The sequence below is a fragment of the Zootoca vivipara genome, chromosome 17, assembly GCF_963506605.1.
Source record: "Zootoca vivipara chromosome 17, rZooViv1.1, whole genome shotgun sequence".
In the NCBI taxonomy this organism is placed as follows: Eukaryota; Metazoa; Chordata; class Lepidosauria; order Squamata; family Lacertidae; genus Zootoca; species Zootoca vivipara.
Window position 1 is genome coordinate 12038490 of NC_083292.1, and position 14194 is coordinate 12052683.

At 46.2% G+C, this 14194-nt stretch overlaps 1 protein-coding gene across 17 annotated transcripts in view; it reads left to right on the forward strand.

The window, feature by feature from the left end:
- Nucleotides 1-14194, forward strand: part of ARVCF (ARVCF delta catenin family member) — a 309481-nt gene that overhangs the window by 241550 nt on the left and 53737 nt on the right. For all 17 annotated transcript variants that reach the window (XM_060269758.1, XM_035098127.2, XM_035098131.2 and 14 more), the window contains exon 8: nucleotides 7537-7608. In XM_060269758.1, coding sequence (XP_060125741.1) covers nucleotides 7537-7608 — 72 coding nt within the window. The remainder of the gene's footprint in view (nucleotides 1-7536; nucleotides 7609-14194) is intronic.

Consider the following 14194-nt stretch of genomic DNA (forward strand, 5'->3'; position numbering starts at 1 on the left):
TTTTTTTTTTTTTTTTTGCAAGTAACGAGTGTGGCATACACCATGGGGGCAAGTGTGTGTGTTTTTCCTCTTTAGGAACTCAGAATTGTTATTTACCTGTAGCTCTCAGGTTTTGAACCTGTTCTGTGAAAATCTTGCAACTGATTGTTCGTCTTTTCCCCCCGCCCCCTCGCTTTCCTCTTCAAAACGTTTCTTTCTTTTTTTCTTCTTTGGCTGCTTTTGTGGTTATTAGAGGAGTGGTTCAATCAAGGTGAGTCTTTTCTACATTTCTTCTCTGACGTCGCTGTCCTTCCCCCTTTCCTCTTCCCGTATATACAGAGGCGGAAACTGGGAGCAGAGGTTGGCTCCGCCCCACCGCCCCTCCCTGGTTCCCAAGGTGTGTTGCTGCTATGATGCCCCATATCCCACTTGTTTGCTTCTGTTGCTGTCGATTGCTATGATGAATTCGGACTGCTTTGAGTTGCTCTTCTAGTGTGATAAGAGCAGGGAATGGAGGAGAGCTACTCTTAGAAGACCTTCCCATGGCTGGTCCATTAGGGCAAGCGGGGCTCTGCTTCCTCCCAGCAGTAGTGTAGTGGCAAATCCAGAAATGTAGGGTCCCTCCATGATAGCCTCATCCGCACCCCCTCAATAATCTTCTAATTCTCCAATAATAATAGCTGGGAATGTGTTGCAATTATCATTACAGATCTCCCAACTCCATGCCCTGTGCCAGTGGTGGAAAGCTGTCTTTCAGCTAGATTTTCTGTGCACATACATGGGCAAATGATTTGGAGTGCTCCAATATCTTATTTCAGAGTGACTTAAGATGTGTTTTCCTTGAATTTCCATTGCACATAACAACTAGCATGCCATTTTCTTGAAACTGAAGTGCCTTGTGTTTTCAGTGTTCATATAAATGCTTAGTTTTGGAGCATTCGGTACAAGTCCTCCCTGAGATTCTTCCCACGAGTGACCCTAGGAGCCAATCCTCAATGGTTAGCTCACTTCATTTTACGCTGATGGACTCTGATCAACACAAAGTGTGGCGATACTTCTTCTCGGTGGCTAAAAAGCTCCCCTTCCATGCTGATTAGATGGCTCTAGGATGCTGGCGACAAAAGAAACTACTGCAGAAATAGTAATTGGTCTGGGCCACTACACCTCTGCCTCCAAACCCATCCGACTTGTTACTTAGATCCAGTCCAGAAGCTGGCCATGGCTGTCAGTGCCCTGGGACAGATACGGAGGCCTGGAGGACACATTTGGCCTAGCCCTGGCATAGGGCATGCGGTTGGGAAGCACAAGATGGGAAATGGCCCCAGTATCCTTTTGCATGCATGGCCTCCCAAAACCTGAACCCACACTCCACATAGTTCCCCACCACCAATGGAGTGGGGAGTTTCTCTGCTAGTACTACCAGCTGTTGTGAGGTGCTGGCATGGGAGTGTTCCATGTGGTAGGCAGAATCCATACTTTGAACAGCATTTGTAAATGCTCTTGTGCTCAGGTCCTGCTTGCATGCTTCCTGTGGACATCTGACTTGGTCACTGCGAGATGGGTCACTGGCCTGATGAAGCCAGGGTCTCCTTGTGTTCTTGGTGCCATCCATTGGTTTGGGATGCACCCAGATGTTGAAGCAATTCTGTGTGGTGGTCACCATGTCATCCTGTTAGATTCCAATGATGTGGCCCTCCAGATGTTGTGGGACTCCAGTTCCCATCACATGGGCGTAGGCAGGGGGGCAGGAGGGGGCAATTGCCCCCCCTAAAAGCAGGGCCGCTGGCCAGCCTGCCCCGCTGCCCGCCCGGTGCCGTCTCCCTTCTCCCTGGCTGGCTGTGGAGCGGGCGGAGGTAAAGCCAGGCAACCGCTTTGCGCGGCTCTGGGGCTTTCCCTCCACCTGCCCTGGCGATTGCAGAGGGGGAGGAGGGGATCGGAGCAGCCCGATTTTGGGCTGATCCTGGCTCCCCCTCGCCCCTGCCGATCGCGGAGGGGGAGTCGGGAGTCGGAGCAGCCCGAAATCGGGCTGATCCTGGCGCCCCCTCGCCCCTGCCGATCGCGGAGGGGGAGGAGGGAGTCGGAGCAGCCCGAAATCGGGCTGCTCCGATCCCCTCCTCCCCCTCCATGATCGCCGGGGCGGGAGGAGGGAAAGCTGGCAAGGGAGAAGGGAGCTTTCCTTGCCCCGCTGTGGCCCCTCCCCCTCCCCTTGGCCCCTCCCCTTGCCCCCCTGATTTTCATCCTGGCTACGCCCCTGTCCCATCAGCCACAGCTAGCATGGTCAGTAGTTTTTACAACATCTTGAGGGCCACATGTTTCTCCGTGAGCATGTATACCTCAATGCAAAAATCAGAGCAACTGCTTTTTTCTGGATTTCTTGGTTGAAAAGGTTTTCTTTTTTTTTACTACTAAAAGGTTAGAACAGGCATCCCCAAACTGTGGCCCTCCAGATGTTTTGGCCTACAACTCCCATGATCCCTAGCTAAGAGGGCCAGTGGTCGGGGAAGATGGGAATTGTAGTCCAAAGCATCTGGAGGGCCAAAGTATGGGGATGCCTGGGTTAGAACTTCATTTGTAAATTCAGCCTTTCTCGTCTTTTCTCAGTGGCCGGAGCAGGGGATAATGAAAGTATGGCGATTGTTTATATGCTGGGAAACAGATGCACTTGACAGCCCCCTGTTTCAGAAAATATGGCGTTCCAGAAGCTTTTAATTTCACGGCTTGAGAGATTGCAAATCGTTTTTTATACAAGCAAGTTTCCTGTCAGGCAGCCCTTCCTGTCCCCAAGGTCTTTGCCAGCTCTGATAGCCAACTCCCATAAAGCAGGCCTGTCAGCTGCCTTCTTAAAAGCTGTCTTTCTTCTGCTGAGGGCTGGAGTATCGCTTCTCGTCTGAAAATATACCTCTGTCCCCTTTGGGACGGGGCCCCTGGGTGCTGTCAGACGCCACTTGATGGCAGGGAGAACGAGAGGAGGAAGAGGATACACTGTGAAGACAAATCTGATGTGCCAGAACTTCTGACAGCTGCTGAGTGCCACATAGGTTGTAGGCCTAGCCATTGCTGAACTCTGAGGTAAACCCAGGGCAGGGGCAGAGGGAGAGAGAACAGCCCTGGATTTCCCTAAACTTTCCCTCAGGAATTTAAAAGCCTCTAAGGCTGCTGATCATAGCTGCCAAGTACCCCATTTTCCCCGGGAAACCCCCGTTTTTACTTACCTTTTCCCGGTGGTCCCCCGTATCACCTTATCTCCCGTTTTTCTCCGTTATTTTCTCCTGCCGGCAGCCATTTTTTTTCTTTCCGATTTGCCCTTCTATGGGCACCCAAAATGGCCGCCGCCGGCTTCAAAAGTCGCATCTACGCATGTCCGGAAGTGCATAGATGCGACATCCGGTGTAGGCGGTGGCTATTTTTGGTGCCCATAGATGGGCGGAGCAACACCGGAAGTTGCGCAGACGCACTTCCTGACATGCGTAGAAGCGACTTTTGAAGCCGCCGCCGGCCATTTTTGGTGCCCATAGAAGGGCAAAACGACACCGGAAGTTACGTCAACGCAACTTCTGGTGTCACACGGCTGCCGGTCCTGGTTTCTGCAGTCTGGGACTTGGAAGGTAAGCTGCTGATATGTTGGTCTTCCTCCAAAATACTATATCCTGAGGTGCAGTTAGGTCAGGGGTGAGGAGCCTTTATCTTACTGAGGGCCTTATTCGGTTATGGACAGCTTTCCAGGGGCGGGTGGGGCCTGAGGGAAACATGGATGGCACAATGTACTTCCTTTTGTACATTAGGCTAGATTTCAACCATGCAAAAGTCGCTTGGTTCTACACATACACACTTAGTGGCATAGCGTGGGTTGCCAGTGCCCGGGGCCACACAGAGTAGTGGTTGGGAAACGGATGAAGTACGCATGCACATTCAACTGCCTAACGGCGTCCGCATCACGCAGGACAGAGATAAGAAATGAAGAGGCATTCTATTGTCTGGAGGGGTCACTTCCTGGTTCACATCGAGAAATCATTTTCAATGGAAGTGTGCAGTGGTATCGACGCAGCACCAGGTGTTGAAATTTTGCACACCTAACCATTTTGCGCCCGGGGGCAACCAGCCCTCTGCCCCCCCCCCATGCTACACCAATGCGAACACACTGCCTCAGCACAGCTGCGCACTTCCGTTGCAAGAGGCATTATTACCATTCCAGAAGAGATTCCCTACAGGCAAAAACCCTCACAGGTGGGTGGTAAGGGGCGTGGCTTATGGAGAAACTCAAGCACCAAGTATAGAGACCCGGAGGGCCGCATTTGGCCCACGGGCCTGAGGTTCCCTACCCCTGAGTTAGGTAATTTTAAATTCTGGATTGAATGGTCTTATGGGGTGATGGTCTTCGCTTACTTCAAATTCTCTTCTCTTCTCCACGCCCCCCCCCCCACCTTAGTAACGTGTACCATTTTGCTTGCTTCAGTATATGGTGAGCAAGTCCAGCTGCCTTTGGGTGACCCTTCTGCTCATCCTGCTGAGTGGGGGGTCCTGAACTCCTGCCCCACATCATCGCTTGTTGCCTGCATCTGCATTCCAGCTCTGCCACTCTACCCTCTAGCTCCCGGGATCAGGCCCCAGCTGAAGGCAAAGACTGGATGGGACATTCAACCCATCCAAGAGGGAGGGATCTCCAACTGCTGTACATTTACCAGCAGCAGAGCACAGGGAAGGGATATCGGTGGTCTTCCGGGTGTTGCTCGACTTGCAGTTCCCATCAGCCTGCATGGCCAAAGGCCAGGGATAGTGGGGGTTGTCACCCAGCAACATCTGGCATCCCACAGATTCTCCACCCCCCTGCAATTAACTATGTAAAATTCCACCCAAGTGGACAGCGTAGCTGTTGCTGGAAGCCAAATGCAGCAGAACAGAAACAGCACTGCATGCAATGAACATGGGTTGGAATGGAAATCAATGCTTCCTCACCACGCACACCCTTAACAAGGAGCAAAGGCATTGTCATGGGAGTTGAAACAGGGCAGGTGTTGAAGCAGAGAAAAAGAGCATAAGGATCTGCAGGGTAGTAAGACCAGGCATTGTTTTGTGGAGAAAACAGAGTGTGTGTTTCAGGGGGAGTGTGATGTTCTCCACTTTTGCATTCTAAGTTCTCACTTTCTTTCTCTCTCTTGCCTTCTGCCATGAATTCTTGTCATTTCCAAAGTGACAAGTTAAGAGTCCTCTTCTTAGAGAAGCATATGGGCTTAGCTGTCATCAGAAGAAGAAAAATTGTGGTGTTCTGTCCCAGCAGCTGACGTCTTGCCTCTTTGCTGTGCTGTTTGTCTCCCAAAGCAGGGTGCTGCTGTCTTGTTTTGAGTGGTCTTAAAGAAACAAAAACAAATAAGAACGAAGGATCTGGGAATCCTCTTCAGATTGCTATCATTGACCCTAGCCAAGTTTTTGTCAAAAAGCGAATAAGAGAGGCCAGTTGGGTGGGGAAGCGACTTTGGTTTTGACATCGAGCCTGTTCTGTCGACAGACACAAACAAACTCTGTTAGCCAAGTTGTCTGGTTAAAAAGTGATGGTTGGATTTAACGGGTCTTGAAACACGACAGCTAAAGTGTATGAAATATTGAAAATCTGTGATCAGACCTCCTGTTTCCATTGCAGGAAAAAGGCAGAATATAAATGCAATACACTATTAATAATCATGGAAATATATCAGAGACATCATGCAAGCAGGGAGATGAACCTCCCCATAAATGCCCCCCCCCACATTAGATGTTTAACATTGGGCCATGGGATATTTTGGTCAAAGATATCTACTAGAATTCCACCAAAGTATGTTCTTCCCATGTGTTAGACTCGGAGGCAACGGCAATTGAGCCAGTTTGAAACTGGTTTGTGTTTGTAGTGTAAACATGCCCTGGAATCTATCAGACCTGCACATTCACATTTGTCAATTTCAGATTTAAAACTTTGCTCTTGCGAATAGAGAGCGTACCAACACACATTTAAAAACACTAGACTGAGTGGCTGGAGAACCAGAGTGGCTGGAGAAACGCAGCCAGATGGGCGGGCGGGGTATAAATAGTAATATGTTGTTGTTGTTGTTGTTGTTGTTGTTGTTGTTGTTGTTGTTGTTGTTGTTGTTGTTGAAGACTGTACTCTGAGAAGGCTTTGAAGGAACTGGTTGCATTTTTCTGTGTGTATCATGTTATTTAAGTGGAAGAAGAGGTAATGTTTAGCTCAGGCATCCCCAAACTTCGGCCCTCCAGATGTTTTGGACTACAATTCCCATCATCCCTGACCACTGGTCCTGTTAGCTAGGGATCACGGGAGTTGTAGGCCAAAACATCTGGAGGGCCGCACTTTGGGGGTGCCTGGTTTAGCTTTTTCTTCCTGGTAGCAAAAATATTTGAGGGAAGTGTCCCCCCCCCCACTAATTCTTTGAGGCCCAGATAATGGTCACTGATTTCCTGAATAGTTGTTTTGTTCTGTTTTTTCGCTGGGGCCTTTTGTTTTTAGATGTTTTTTATTGTTTTGTTGTGGTGTGTTTGCCACCTGGGTTCCGTTTTGGAAGAAAGGGCAGGATTTTTTTAAAAAAAGAGAGAGAAAAGGACGAATAAATAACTAACTTTTAAAATAAATAAAGAAGTGAAACAAATTTAGGATTACGCCCGGTGGCTGACATTGCAGCAAGTCTCCCGAGCCAGTACATAAAAATATGTGTTTACAGTGGTACCTCTACTTACGAATAACTCTACTTACGAACGGAGCTCCGTCCGCCATCTTGGATGCGGTTTAGATAGGATTTACAGTGGTACCTCGGTTTATGAACACAATTGGTTCCGGAAGTCTGTTCATAAACTGAAGCGTTCATAAACTGAAGCGAACTTTCCCATTGAAAGTAATGGAAAGTGGATTAATCCGTTCCAGACAGTCCGTGGAGTAACCGTTCATAAACTGAAGCGAACTTTTCCATTGAAAGTAATGGAAAGTGGATTAATCCGTTCCAGACGGGTCCGCGAAGTACTTAAACTGAAGCGTTCATAAACTGAAACATGGGTGTAATTGGTTCCGGAAGTCTGTTCATAAACTGAAGCATTCATAAACTGAAGCGAACTTTCCCATTAAAAGTAATGGAAAGTGAATTAATCCGTTCCAGATGGGTCCGTGGCGTTCATAAACCGAAAATTCATAAACCGAGGTGTTCATAAACCGAGGTTCCACTGTATTCTATTACGAATTTTTAGATAGGGTTGCTTCGACTTACGAATTTTTTCTCCCAATGCATTCCTATGGGATTCGACTTACACTTTTTTTCTACTTACGAATGTGCGTTCGGAACGCATTAAATCCGTAAGTAGAGGTACCACTGTATTACCTTGGAATGTGAAGCCATGGCAAATGCTCCCTTTGCATGCCTGGTTCTCTCCTGCAAACGGTGCACGCATGCGATGATGTTGTGTAATGTTGGGCTTTGTGCCCCATTTGTCCTCTTTTCTTCTCTGGACGCGACAGTGACTGATTTAGGTTTACTCGTGTGCTGCTGATTCCTTTCATTGCTCATTCTTCTGTGTCGTGCACAGGGAAGAAGAACGGAGACGTGGACAGAAACTTTGATACACTGGATTTACCTAAGCGGTCTGAGTCAGCAAAAGGTAATGTGCATAATGCTCACGGGCGTGCTTTTTTCAAAGATCAGCAAGGGGCGAGGGAAGAAGCATGCTCTCGAGGGGTCTTGCGGAGGGAGCGAAAAACGCCACATTTATCCTCATCTTTCATGCTTCTTTAATTTCACTATTAAATGAGCGTTCAACGGCCGGTTCTGTTCCCGTCTATTATTTTGCTTTCTGATTCAATTGCTTTGGAGAAGATATAACGAGAGCTGAAGTCTTCTTTTGCAAACAATGTGCATTTTCCACACTGCTTCCTACAGCAGATTTAAAGGATTCCAGCAATATTGCCTAACGTGTGTGGGGGTGTGTGTGTGTGGTGTTGTGAATTTCGTGCATTTCTAATACAGTAATTTAATTTAATAGTGAGGAGATGCCGTCTTATCACCCAAGGGCAGCTCCAGGGGTGGGTGCTGTTTGTGTACCACTGTTACCCTGGCACCGCTTTTCTTCTGTCACCCACCGTGGTCAACCTGTGGTTTGAACTGTATGCTCTTCCTTCTGTTGGGGTTTAGCAGATTGAAAGGGTAACAAAACTCATGGTTTATCATCGTGGCAAACAAAGCCATTCTGAGTACAGGCTTTACACGTGGCCAAAATGGAATCACAAGCGCATGCTAAAACATACCGTACTTTTCCGTGTATAAGACTAGGGTTTTTTTTATTCAAAAGTCATGTTAAAAATTGGGGGTCGTCTTATACATGGATAGTGCATTGTGGGGACGTGGGATTGGTTGCTGCTGCGAGTCGAAGATTGTTATTGGTGGGAAGGACTGCTGTTGACTGGCTGTTGCTGTGGCAATTGGCGGGCGATTTGCTGCTTTTATCGGCAAGGGAACAGAGGAAAGGTGGCTTTTGTGTCGTGTGCGAGCAGCATTTTTGGTGTGGTGGGTGAGCGATTTTCATCCATCCCCCCTTAAAAAAGCTCAACAGCTATGGCCAATCCTCTCCCCCAAAAAGCTCAACAACTTGGGGGGATCCCCTCCCCTCATTTTCTAAATTTTGAGTCCCCCAAAATAGGGGCGTCTTATGCACGGGGGCGTCTTATGCAAGTAAAAATACAGTACTTTTTTTTCTCTCCCTAAGGAGGTGATTTGAGATGGGTTGCAAAAGCTGCAACCGTTGAGGCACTTTCCCCCCTCCAACGAGTGGGGAGACCTCTCTGGAGAGGCAAGAAGGTGTCTTGGGACTTAGCTACAATAGTAAAAAAAAATCCCAAAAAACCCACAGTGTTTTGAATGTGTTATAAACATGCAACACCAGATGGCGCTGGAGAGCAAAAAAAATTAATGCAGTTTTCTATAGCGATTTTTTTCTTTTGTTATAACTATTTAATTTCTGACTTATTTATAGCTTGTGTGTTTCCCCCCTGTGTGTAGATCCACCCTTGGTAAGGCAGAGAAACAGAATGCCAGCCTTTGTGTCTATCAGGGTTTGAAGAACAGACAGCTGCATTTCTTGACGCCTGTTCGCACCGCTGTTTTAAAAGTTGTGGCGACTGGTGCCCCTGGGTGCTTCTAGGGTAGAAAGCAGGAAGGCCAACAGTAGGGGGAGCCAGAGTGAATGATGAGCAGAGCCAACTAATTCTGGCTCTGTGCCTTTTCTTCTCCTTGATGAGTTCTATGGGGGCTACCCTGAGACTAAGCAGGAGGAAGCTGGCAGCTAGGGTTACCCCCTGGATTAGCTGTAAGTGGGAAGGCAAGCAGGTAGAGGCTGGCTGTTGGTGGAGTAGCTGCCCATTCACTATTATGGTGCATTCTCCACTGCAGGGTGCCCAAAACATCCATCCAATCCCATTTTTCCCCCAATAGAGAAAATATACAAAAGTTAATATTAAATATCCAATATCTTTTAATCAAAGATAGAAGAAACTAATCTAAATAAAAATGCAAACACAGAGGAGGGCAGGGAACAGGGGAAAATAAAAAGGAGAGCTTCTGATCCTTCGTCTGTCAGCTATATAGAGGAAATTGTTCAAAGCACCAACTTCAAGATAACACCCAACAATTCCACTTTCTACAAACCAATGTATTCTTCAATCCTCAAACCCAGATATCATAAGTTCATTTTCTTTTTCACGCAAAAAAAAGTCCATAAGGGGTTTCCAATCTTTAGTAGATATCAACAATGGTTTCTCTCAGATTAAACACGTCAACTTTGCCATCTCTGCTAAGTCAAAAAATTGTAACTACCATTCCTCCAAGGTAGGAAATGATGACTCTTTCCATCTTTGTGTATATAGAAGTCTCGCCACTGTGATCAGGTATTGAAACAATGTTCCATAATCAGTTTCTAATTGTATATCCAACTGTATTTCCTAGCAGGAAAATTTCTGCTTTCAATTGTGTGTTCGCATTTAAAATCTTCTGCATCAATGTTTGTATTTGTACCTGACATTTCTTACCTTTTCCCACCAAGCAGGATAAAAATGTCCCTTTATATTTTTCACACACCCAGCAAACATTTGGAACACCTTTATACATTCTGAATAATTTCCAATAAGGCTTTAGTGCAGGCATCCCCAAAACTTTGGCCCTCCAGATGTTTTGGACTACAATTCCCATCTTCCCCGACGACTGGTCCTGTTAGCTAGGGATCATGGGAGTTGTAGGCCAAAACATCTGGAGGGCCGTAGTTTGGGGATGCCTGCTTTAGTGTCTATGATCATAATTGGAAGCTCTTCTGATTACAAGTTGGTTAGAGGTTGGTGCTGATAACACAAAGGCCGCAGGTTTGATTCCCGCACAGGGCCCCCAATAAAATATTTGAGGGCATTGCAATTCAAATGACGTGTGAGCATTGTGTCATGTGATTGACCATGTGGGGCGGGGCTTACCAGCCCACCCACCCTCTAATATTTTATTCAAGTTGGCACCCCTGATGCCAAGTGTCTCCTCTGAGGGAAGTGCTATCGGCGATTTCAGTAATGACTCCCCATTTGTGGAATGCTCTCCCCATGGACAGCCTTTAGGCACCAGGTTAAGACACTTTTGTTTACCTTTGGGCTGTTAAATTGCATTGTACCGAGATATGACTTCCGGGCTATTTTACAGTGTTGGTCTAAGATCCATTGTTTTTATGGTTATCGATGGGTGAGTGTGTTGGGGGTATTTTGTTCCATAGACTTGGTTTTAATGCTTGTTATGCTGTGCCTGTTTTATGAATAGACCTCTGCTGGGCTAGAGTATAAACAAAATAGTGGCGTGCAAGTGGGAGGAATGCCTGGTATTAGAACCCTGGATGGAGTCAATATTTTATTACAGTCTTAAACTGGAGAGTAAGGGGAGGTAGCTAACATTCAAATGAGGCTCCAATTAGTTGCTTTGCATACTTTTGGTTGCAGATAAGACTGATGGGAAGGACGTACATACAGTAGATCCTTGGCTTACGTGACCCTCAGGTAATGTAAACTTCGGGTTGCAAAGGTGGCAAACTCAGAAGTTTTCTTCTGGGTTTCGCTGCTCGTGCATGCGCAGAAACGCTTTTTAGTGCTGTGCATGCGCAGAAGTAACACCTCCGGTTGCTGGAACTTCGGGATACGGCCAGACCTCTGGAACGGATCCCGTCCGTGACTGGAGGTACCACTGTATTATGAATTGGTTCCCCCTTTTGGGGTGTGTGTGTGGTGGAAATCCATCTGTTAAAATCCATCCTTTCTTATGAGTAAGAAACATGTTTTTGTTTACCAATTAGCCTGATGGACAGTTCTGGAGAATAGCAATCAAGGCCTAATAAAGGAATTGCCCTAATGTGGATTTGGGATTTTAGCTAGCTCTCCAGTTCCTTTTCTCCTTCAAAGCAGGTATCTGGCCAAAGCAGCCGGCATGCATAGTTACTTAACGTTATAATGAGAGTGCAGCAATTTGGAATTATTAGGTGAGATAAGCAGAAGCAAAACGGCCATTTTCAAAGTCTTCGCCTCAAAGGTCAGATCCATGGCACGGAGCTTTAATTGGTTCTGATGAGATCAGCTGCCAAGACCAAAAAGGTCTTAATAATCACATGAATTTGATTTGAGTGACATAAGGTAGGGTTTTTCCTTTTTTTAAAAAAAAGAGTAATTATAGATTGATCTCTTTCAAATGAAAGCATATTTTAGGTTCTGAATTTTATTTTATTTTTAGCAAATGGCACTGCAGGCACCGTCAGAACGGCTCATGCAAAGCTTGAAATGATTCTGCCCTTGATTCTGTCCACCATTTAAGACTGCTTGGCTTTCCACATTTATAAGAGGTACAGCGGATTGGAACACAAGACAGGGCCTTTCTTGTAGCTGCCCCTTCTGATCTTGTATGTTTCAGCTTCTTTATTCGTTGACTGCTTAATTGAATCATGGCGAAGGACCATGTACCAGGACCTTGATGCTCTGCTGAAGTTTTGTGTTGTTGTTGTTGTTGTTGTTTTTAAAAAATACACAAACACCTGCATTTAAATACGGGTTTGCAATTTCTTTTTGAGCAAAATGTGCATTTCTAAATGCCCCTCCATCCAAAGACACATGTCTAAACATGCATTTTCATATGGATTTTGCTTTGCTCTTGAGCTGAGACCTCCCTCACAAAATCTGGAGAAGGATAAAACCTGGAGCTAAGTGCCCTCCTGTGGCGCAATGGGTCAGCGCGTCTGGCTATTAACCAGAATGTTGGAGTTTCAAGCCCACCCATTGCAGGGGGTTGGACTAAATGACCCTCGGGATCCCCTCCAACTCTGCAATTCTATGATTATATGATAAGAATAACTTTGCCCTGATCTGTATATCAGCCCAGGTGCAGATCAGGTCTGTTATTTTTTGAAAACTAGCAAAGAATAAATTCCTCAAGCATTCCCAGTCCCTAGCTGTTAAAATGGCCCCCTTGATCAGTCCCAGGAAGTCTGTTTTGAACGCCAAGATTTCAAACCCTAGAATGCGAGAAAGAATATAACACAGGAGAGTGCTTCTGAGCATGTGCAGAATCTCTGGCTCTCTCTCTCACCACTAAACCGCATCACATCTAAGCTCACATTTGCGACTTGCGCACCAATTAAAGAATGGCCCATATCTTTGCCAGGACTGACAGCTGCTAATTACACAGCAGCCAGGCTGAGCAATGCAAAATCGTCCCAGGCAATTTGAACCTGGCCTGTGGGAACCTCAATTAAGATACAGTTTGATTAAGCTTAACTGCTCTACATAGAGCTGCCCTTGAACAGCATTTGCAGGCTGCAATCAATTCAGAATGCAGTGACCAGGTTGCTAAGTAGAATGTGCTCCTCTGAGTGTCTCCCCTCCAGTGCTGAAAGAGCTGCACCAGCGTCCAGTTTGCAAAAAAAATACAACTCTTCTGCTGCCATTTATTATTATTATTATTATTATTATTATTATTATTATTATTAGTCCTTCCCCACAAGGTCCCACATTCAAATAGGGTGGGTACCCTTTCTGCTGATCTTCACGTCCAATAGGGTCTGTTGGGACGGAGGCAGCCTTTAAGATATCTGAGATGTAAGAGAATGCCTTTTCATCTTGAATTTGGCCCGGAAATGAACAGGCAACTAAAGATCTCAACCTATGCATTTCTAAACCTAATTACAGTGGAACCTCAGTTTATGAACACCTCTGTTTATGAATTTTCGGTTTATGAACACCGCGGACCCATCTGGAACAGATTAATTCCTTTTCCATTACTTTCAATGGGAAAGTTCGCTTCAGTTTATGAACGCTTCAGTTTATGAACAGACTTCCGGAACCAATTACACCCATGCTTCAGTTTATGAACGCTTCAGTTTAAGTACTCCGCGGACCCATCTGGAACGGATTAATCCACTTTCCATTACTTTCAATGGGAAAGTTCGCTTCAGTTTATGAACGCTTCAGTTTAAGTACCCCACGGACCATCTGGAACAGATCCACTTTCCATTACTTTCAATGGGAAAGTTCGCTTCAGTTTATGAACGCTTCAGTTTATGAACAGACTTCCGGAACCAATTGTGTTCATAAACCGAGGTACCACTGTAATCCTAAAATATGCATTTGTTACGCCCTTAAGATATGGTTCCTGATCTGAGGACTGTATCGCAAGCTAAGAGCTATGTTGCAAAATTTGAAAAAGCGTGAAACTGGAATGTTTCCCCTCAAGATGAGCTTGCCCTCAACCTACCTACCTACCTGTCTTCTTCTTTTGTTACAACCAATCCAGGGGGGTTGTCCTGTCCATCGCTTTCTCCTCCGCTATCTCAGTGTTCCCATTGTAGAACTCAGTAGGGAGAAGGATGAGGACAAAACCAGAATTAGTTGGCTCTGCCTATCATTGCCTCTGGCTCCACCTAGTGTTAGCCTCCTACTTTACGCTCCTCCAATCCCAATGAACACCAACCATCTCCACTGCAAGGACACTATTGTCTTTCCCTTCCCTCTCTGAATGGCTCCTCCAGAGACGTCATGTCTTGGCAGGTATGCAAGTACTGTAGTAGGGCCTGTGAAAACCCACCTCCGTTTGAACCGCCTTCTCTGCACTCTTTGAGCTGAGAAGCTTCGATCCGGTCGTGATCCTCTCTTGTAAAGTCCTCAAATAAAAGAGGTAGTTAAGTTGAG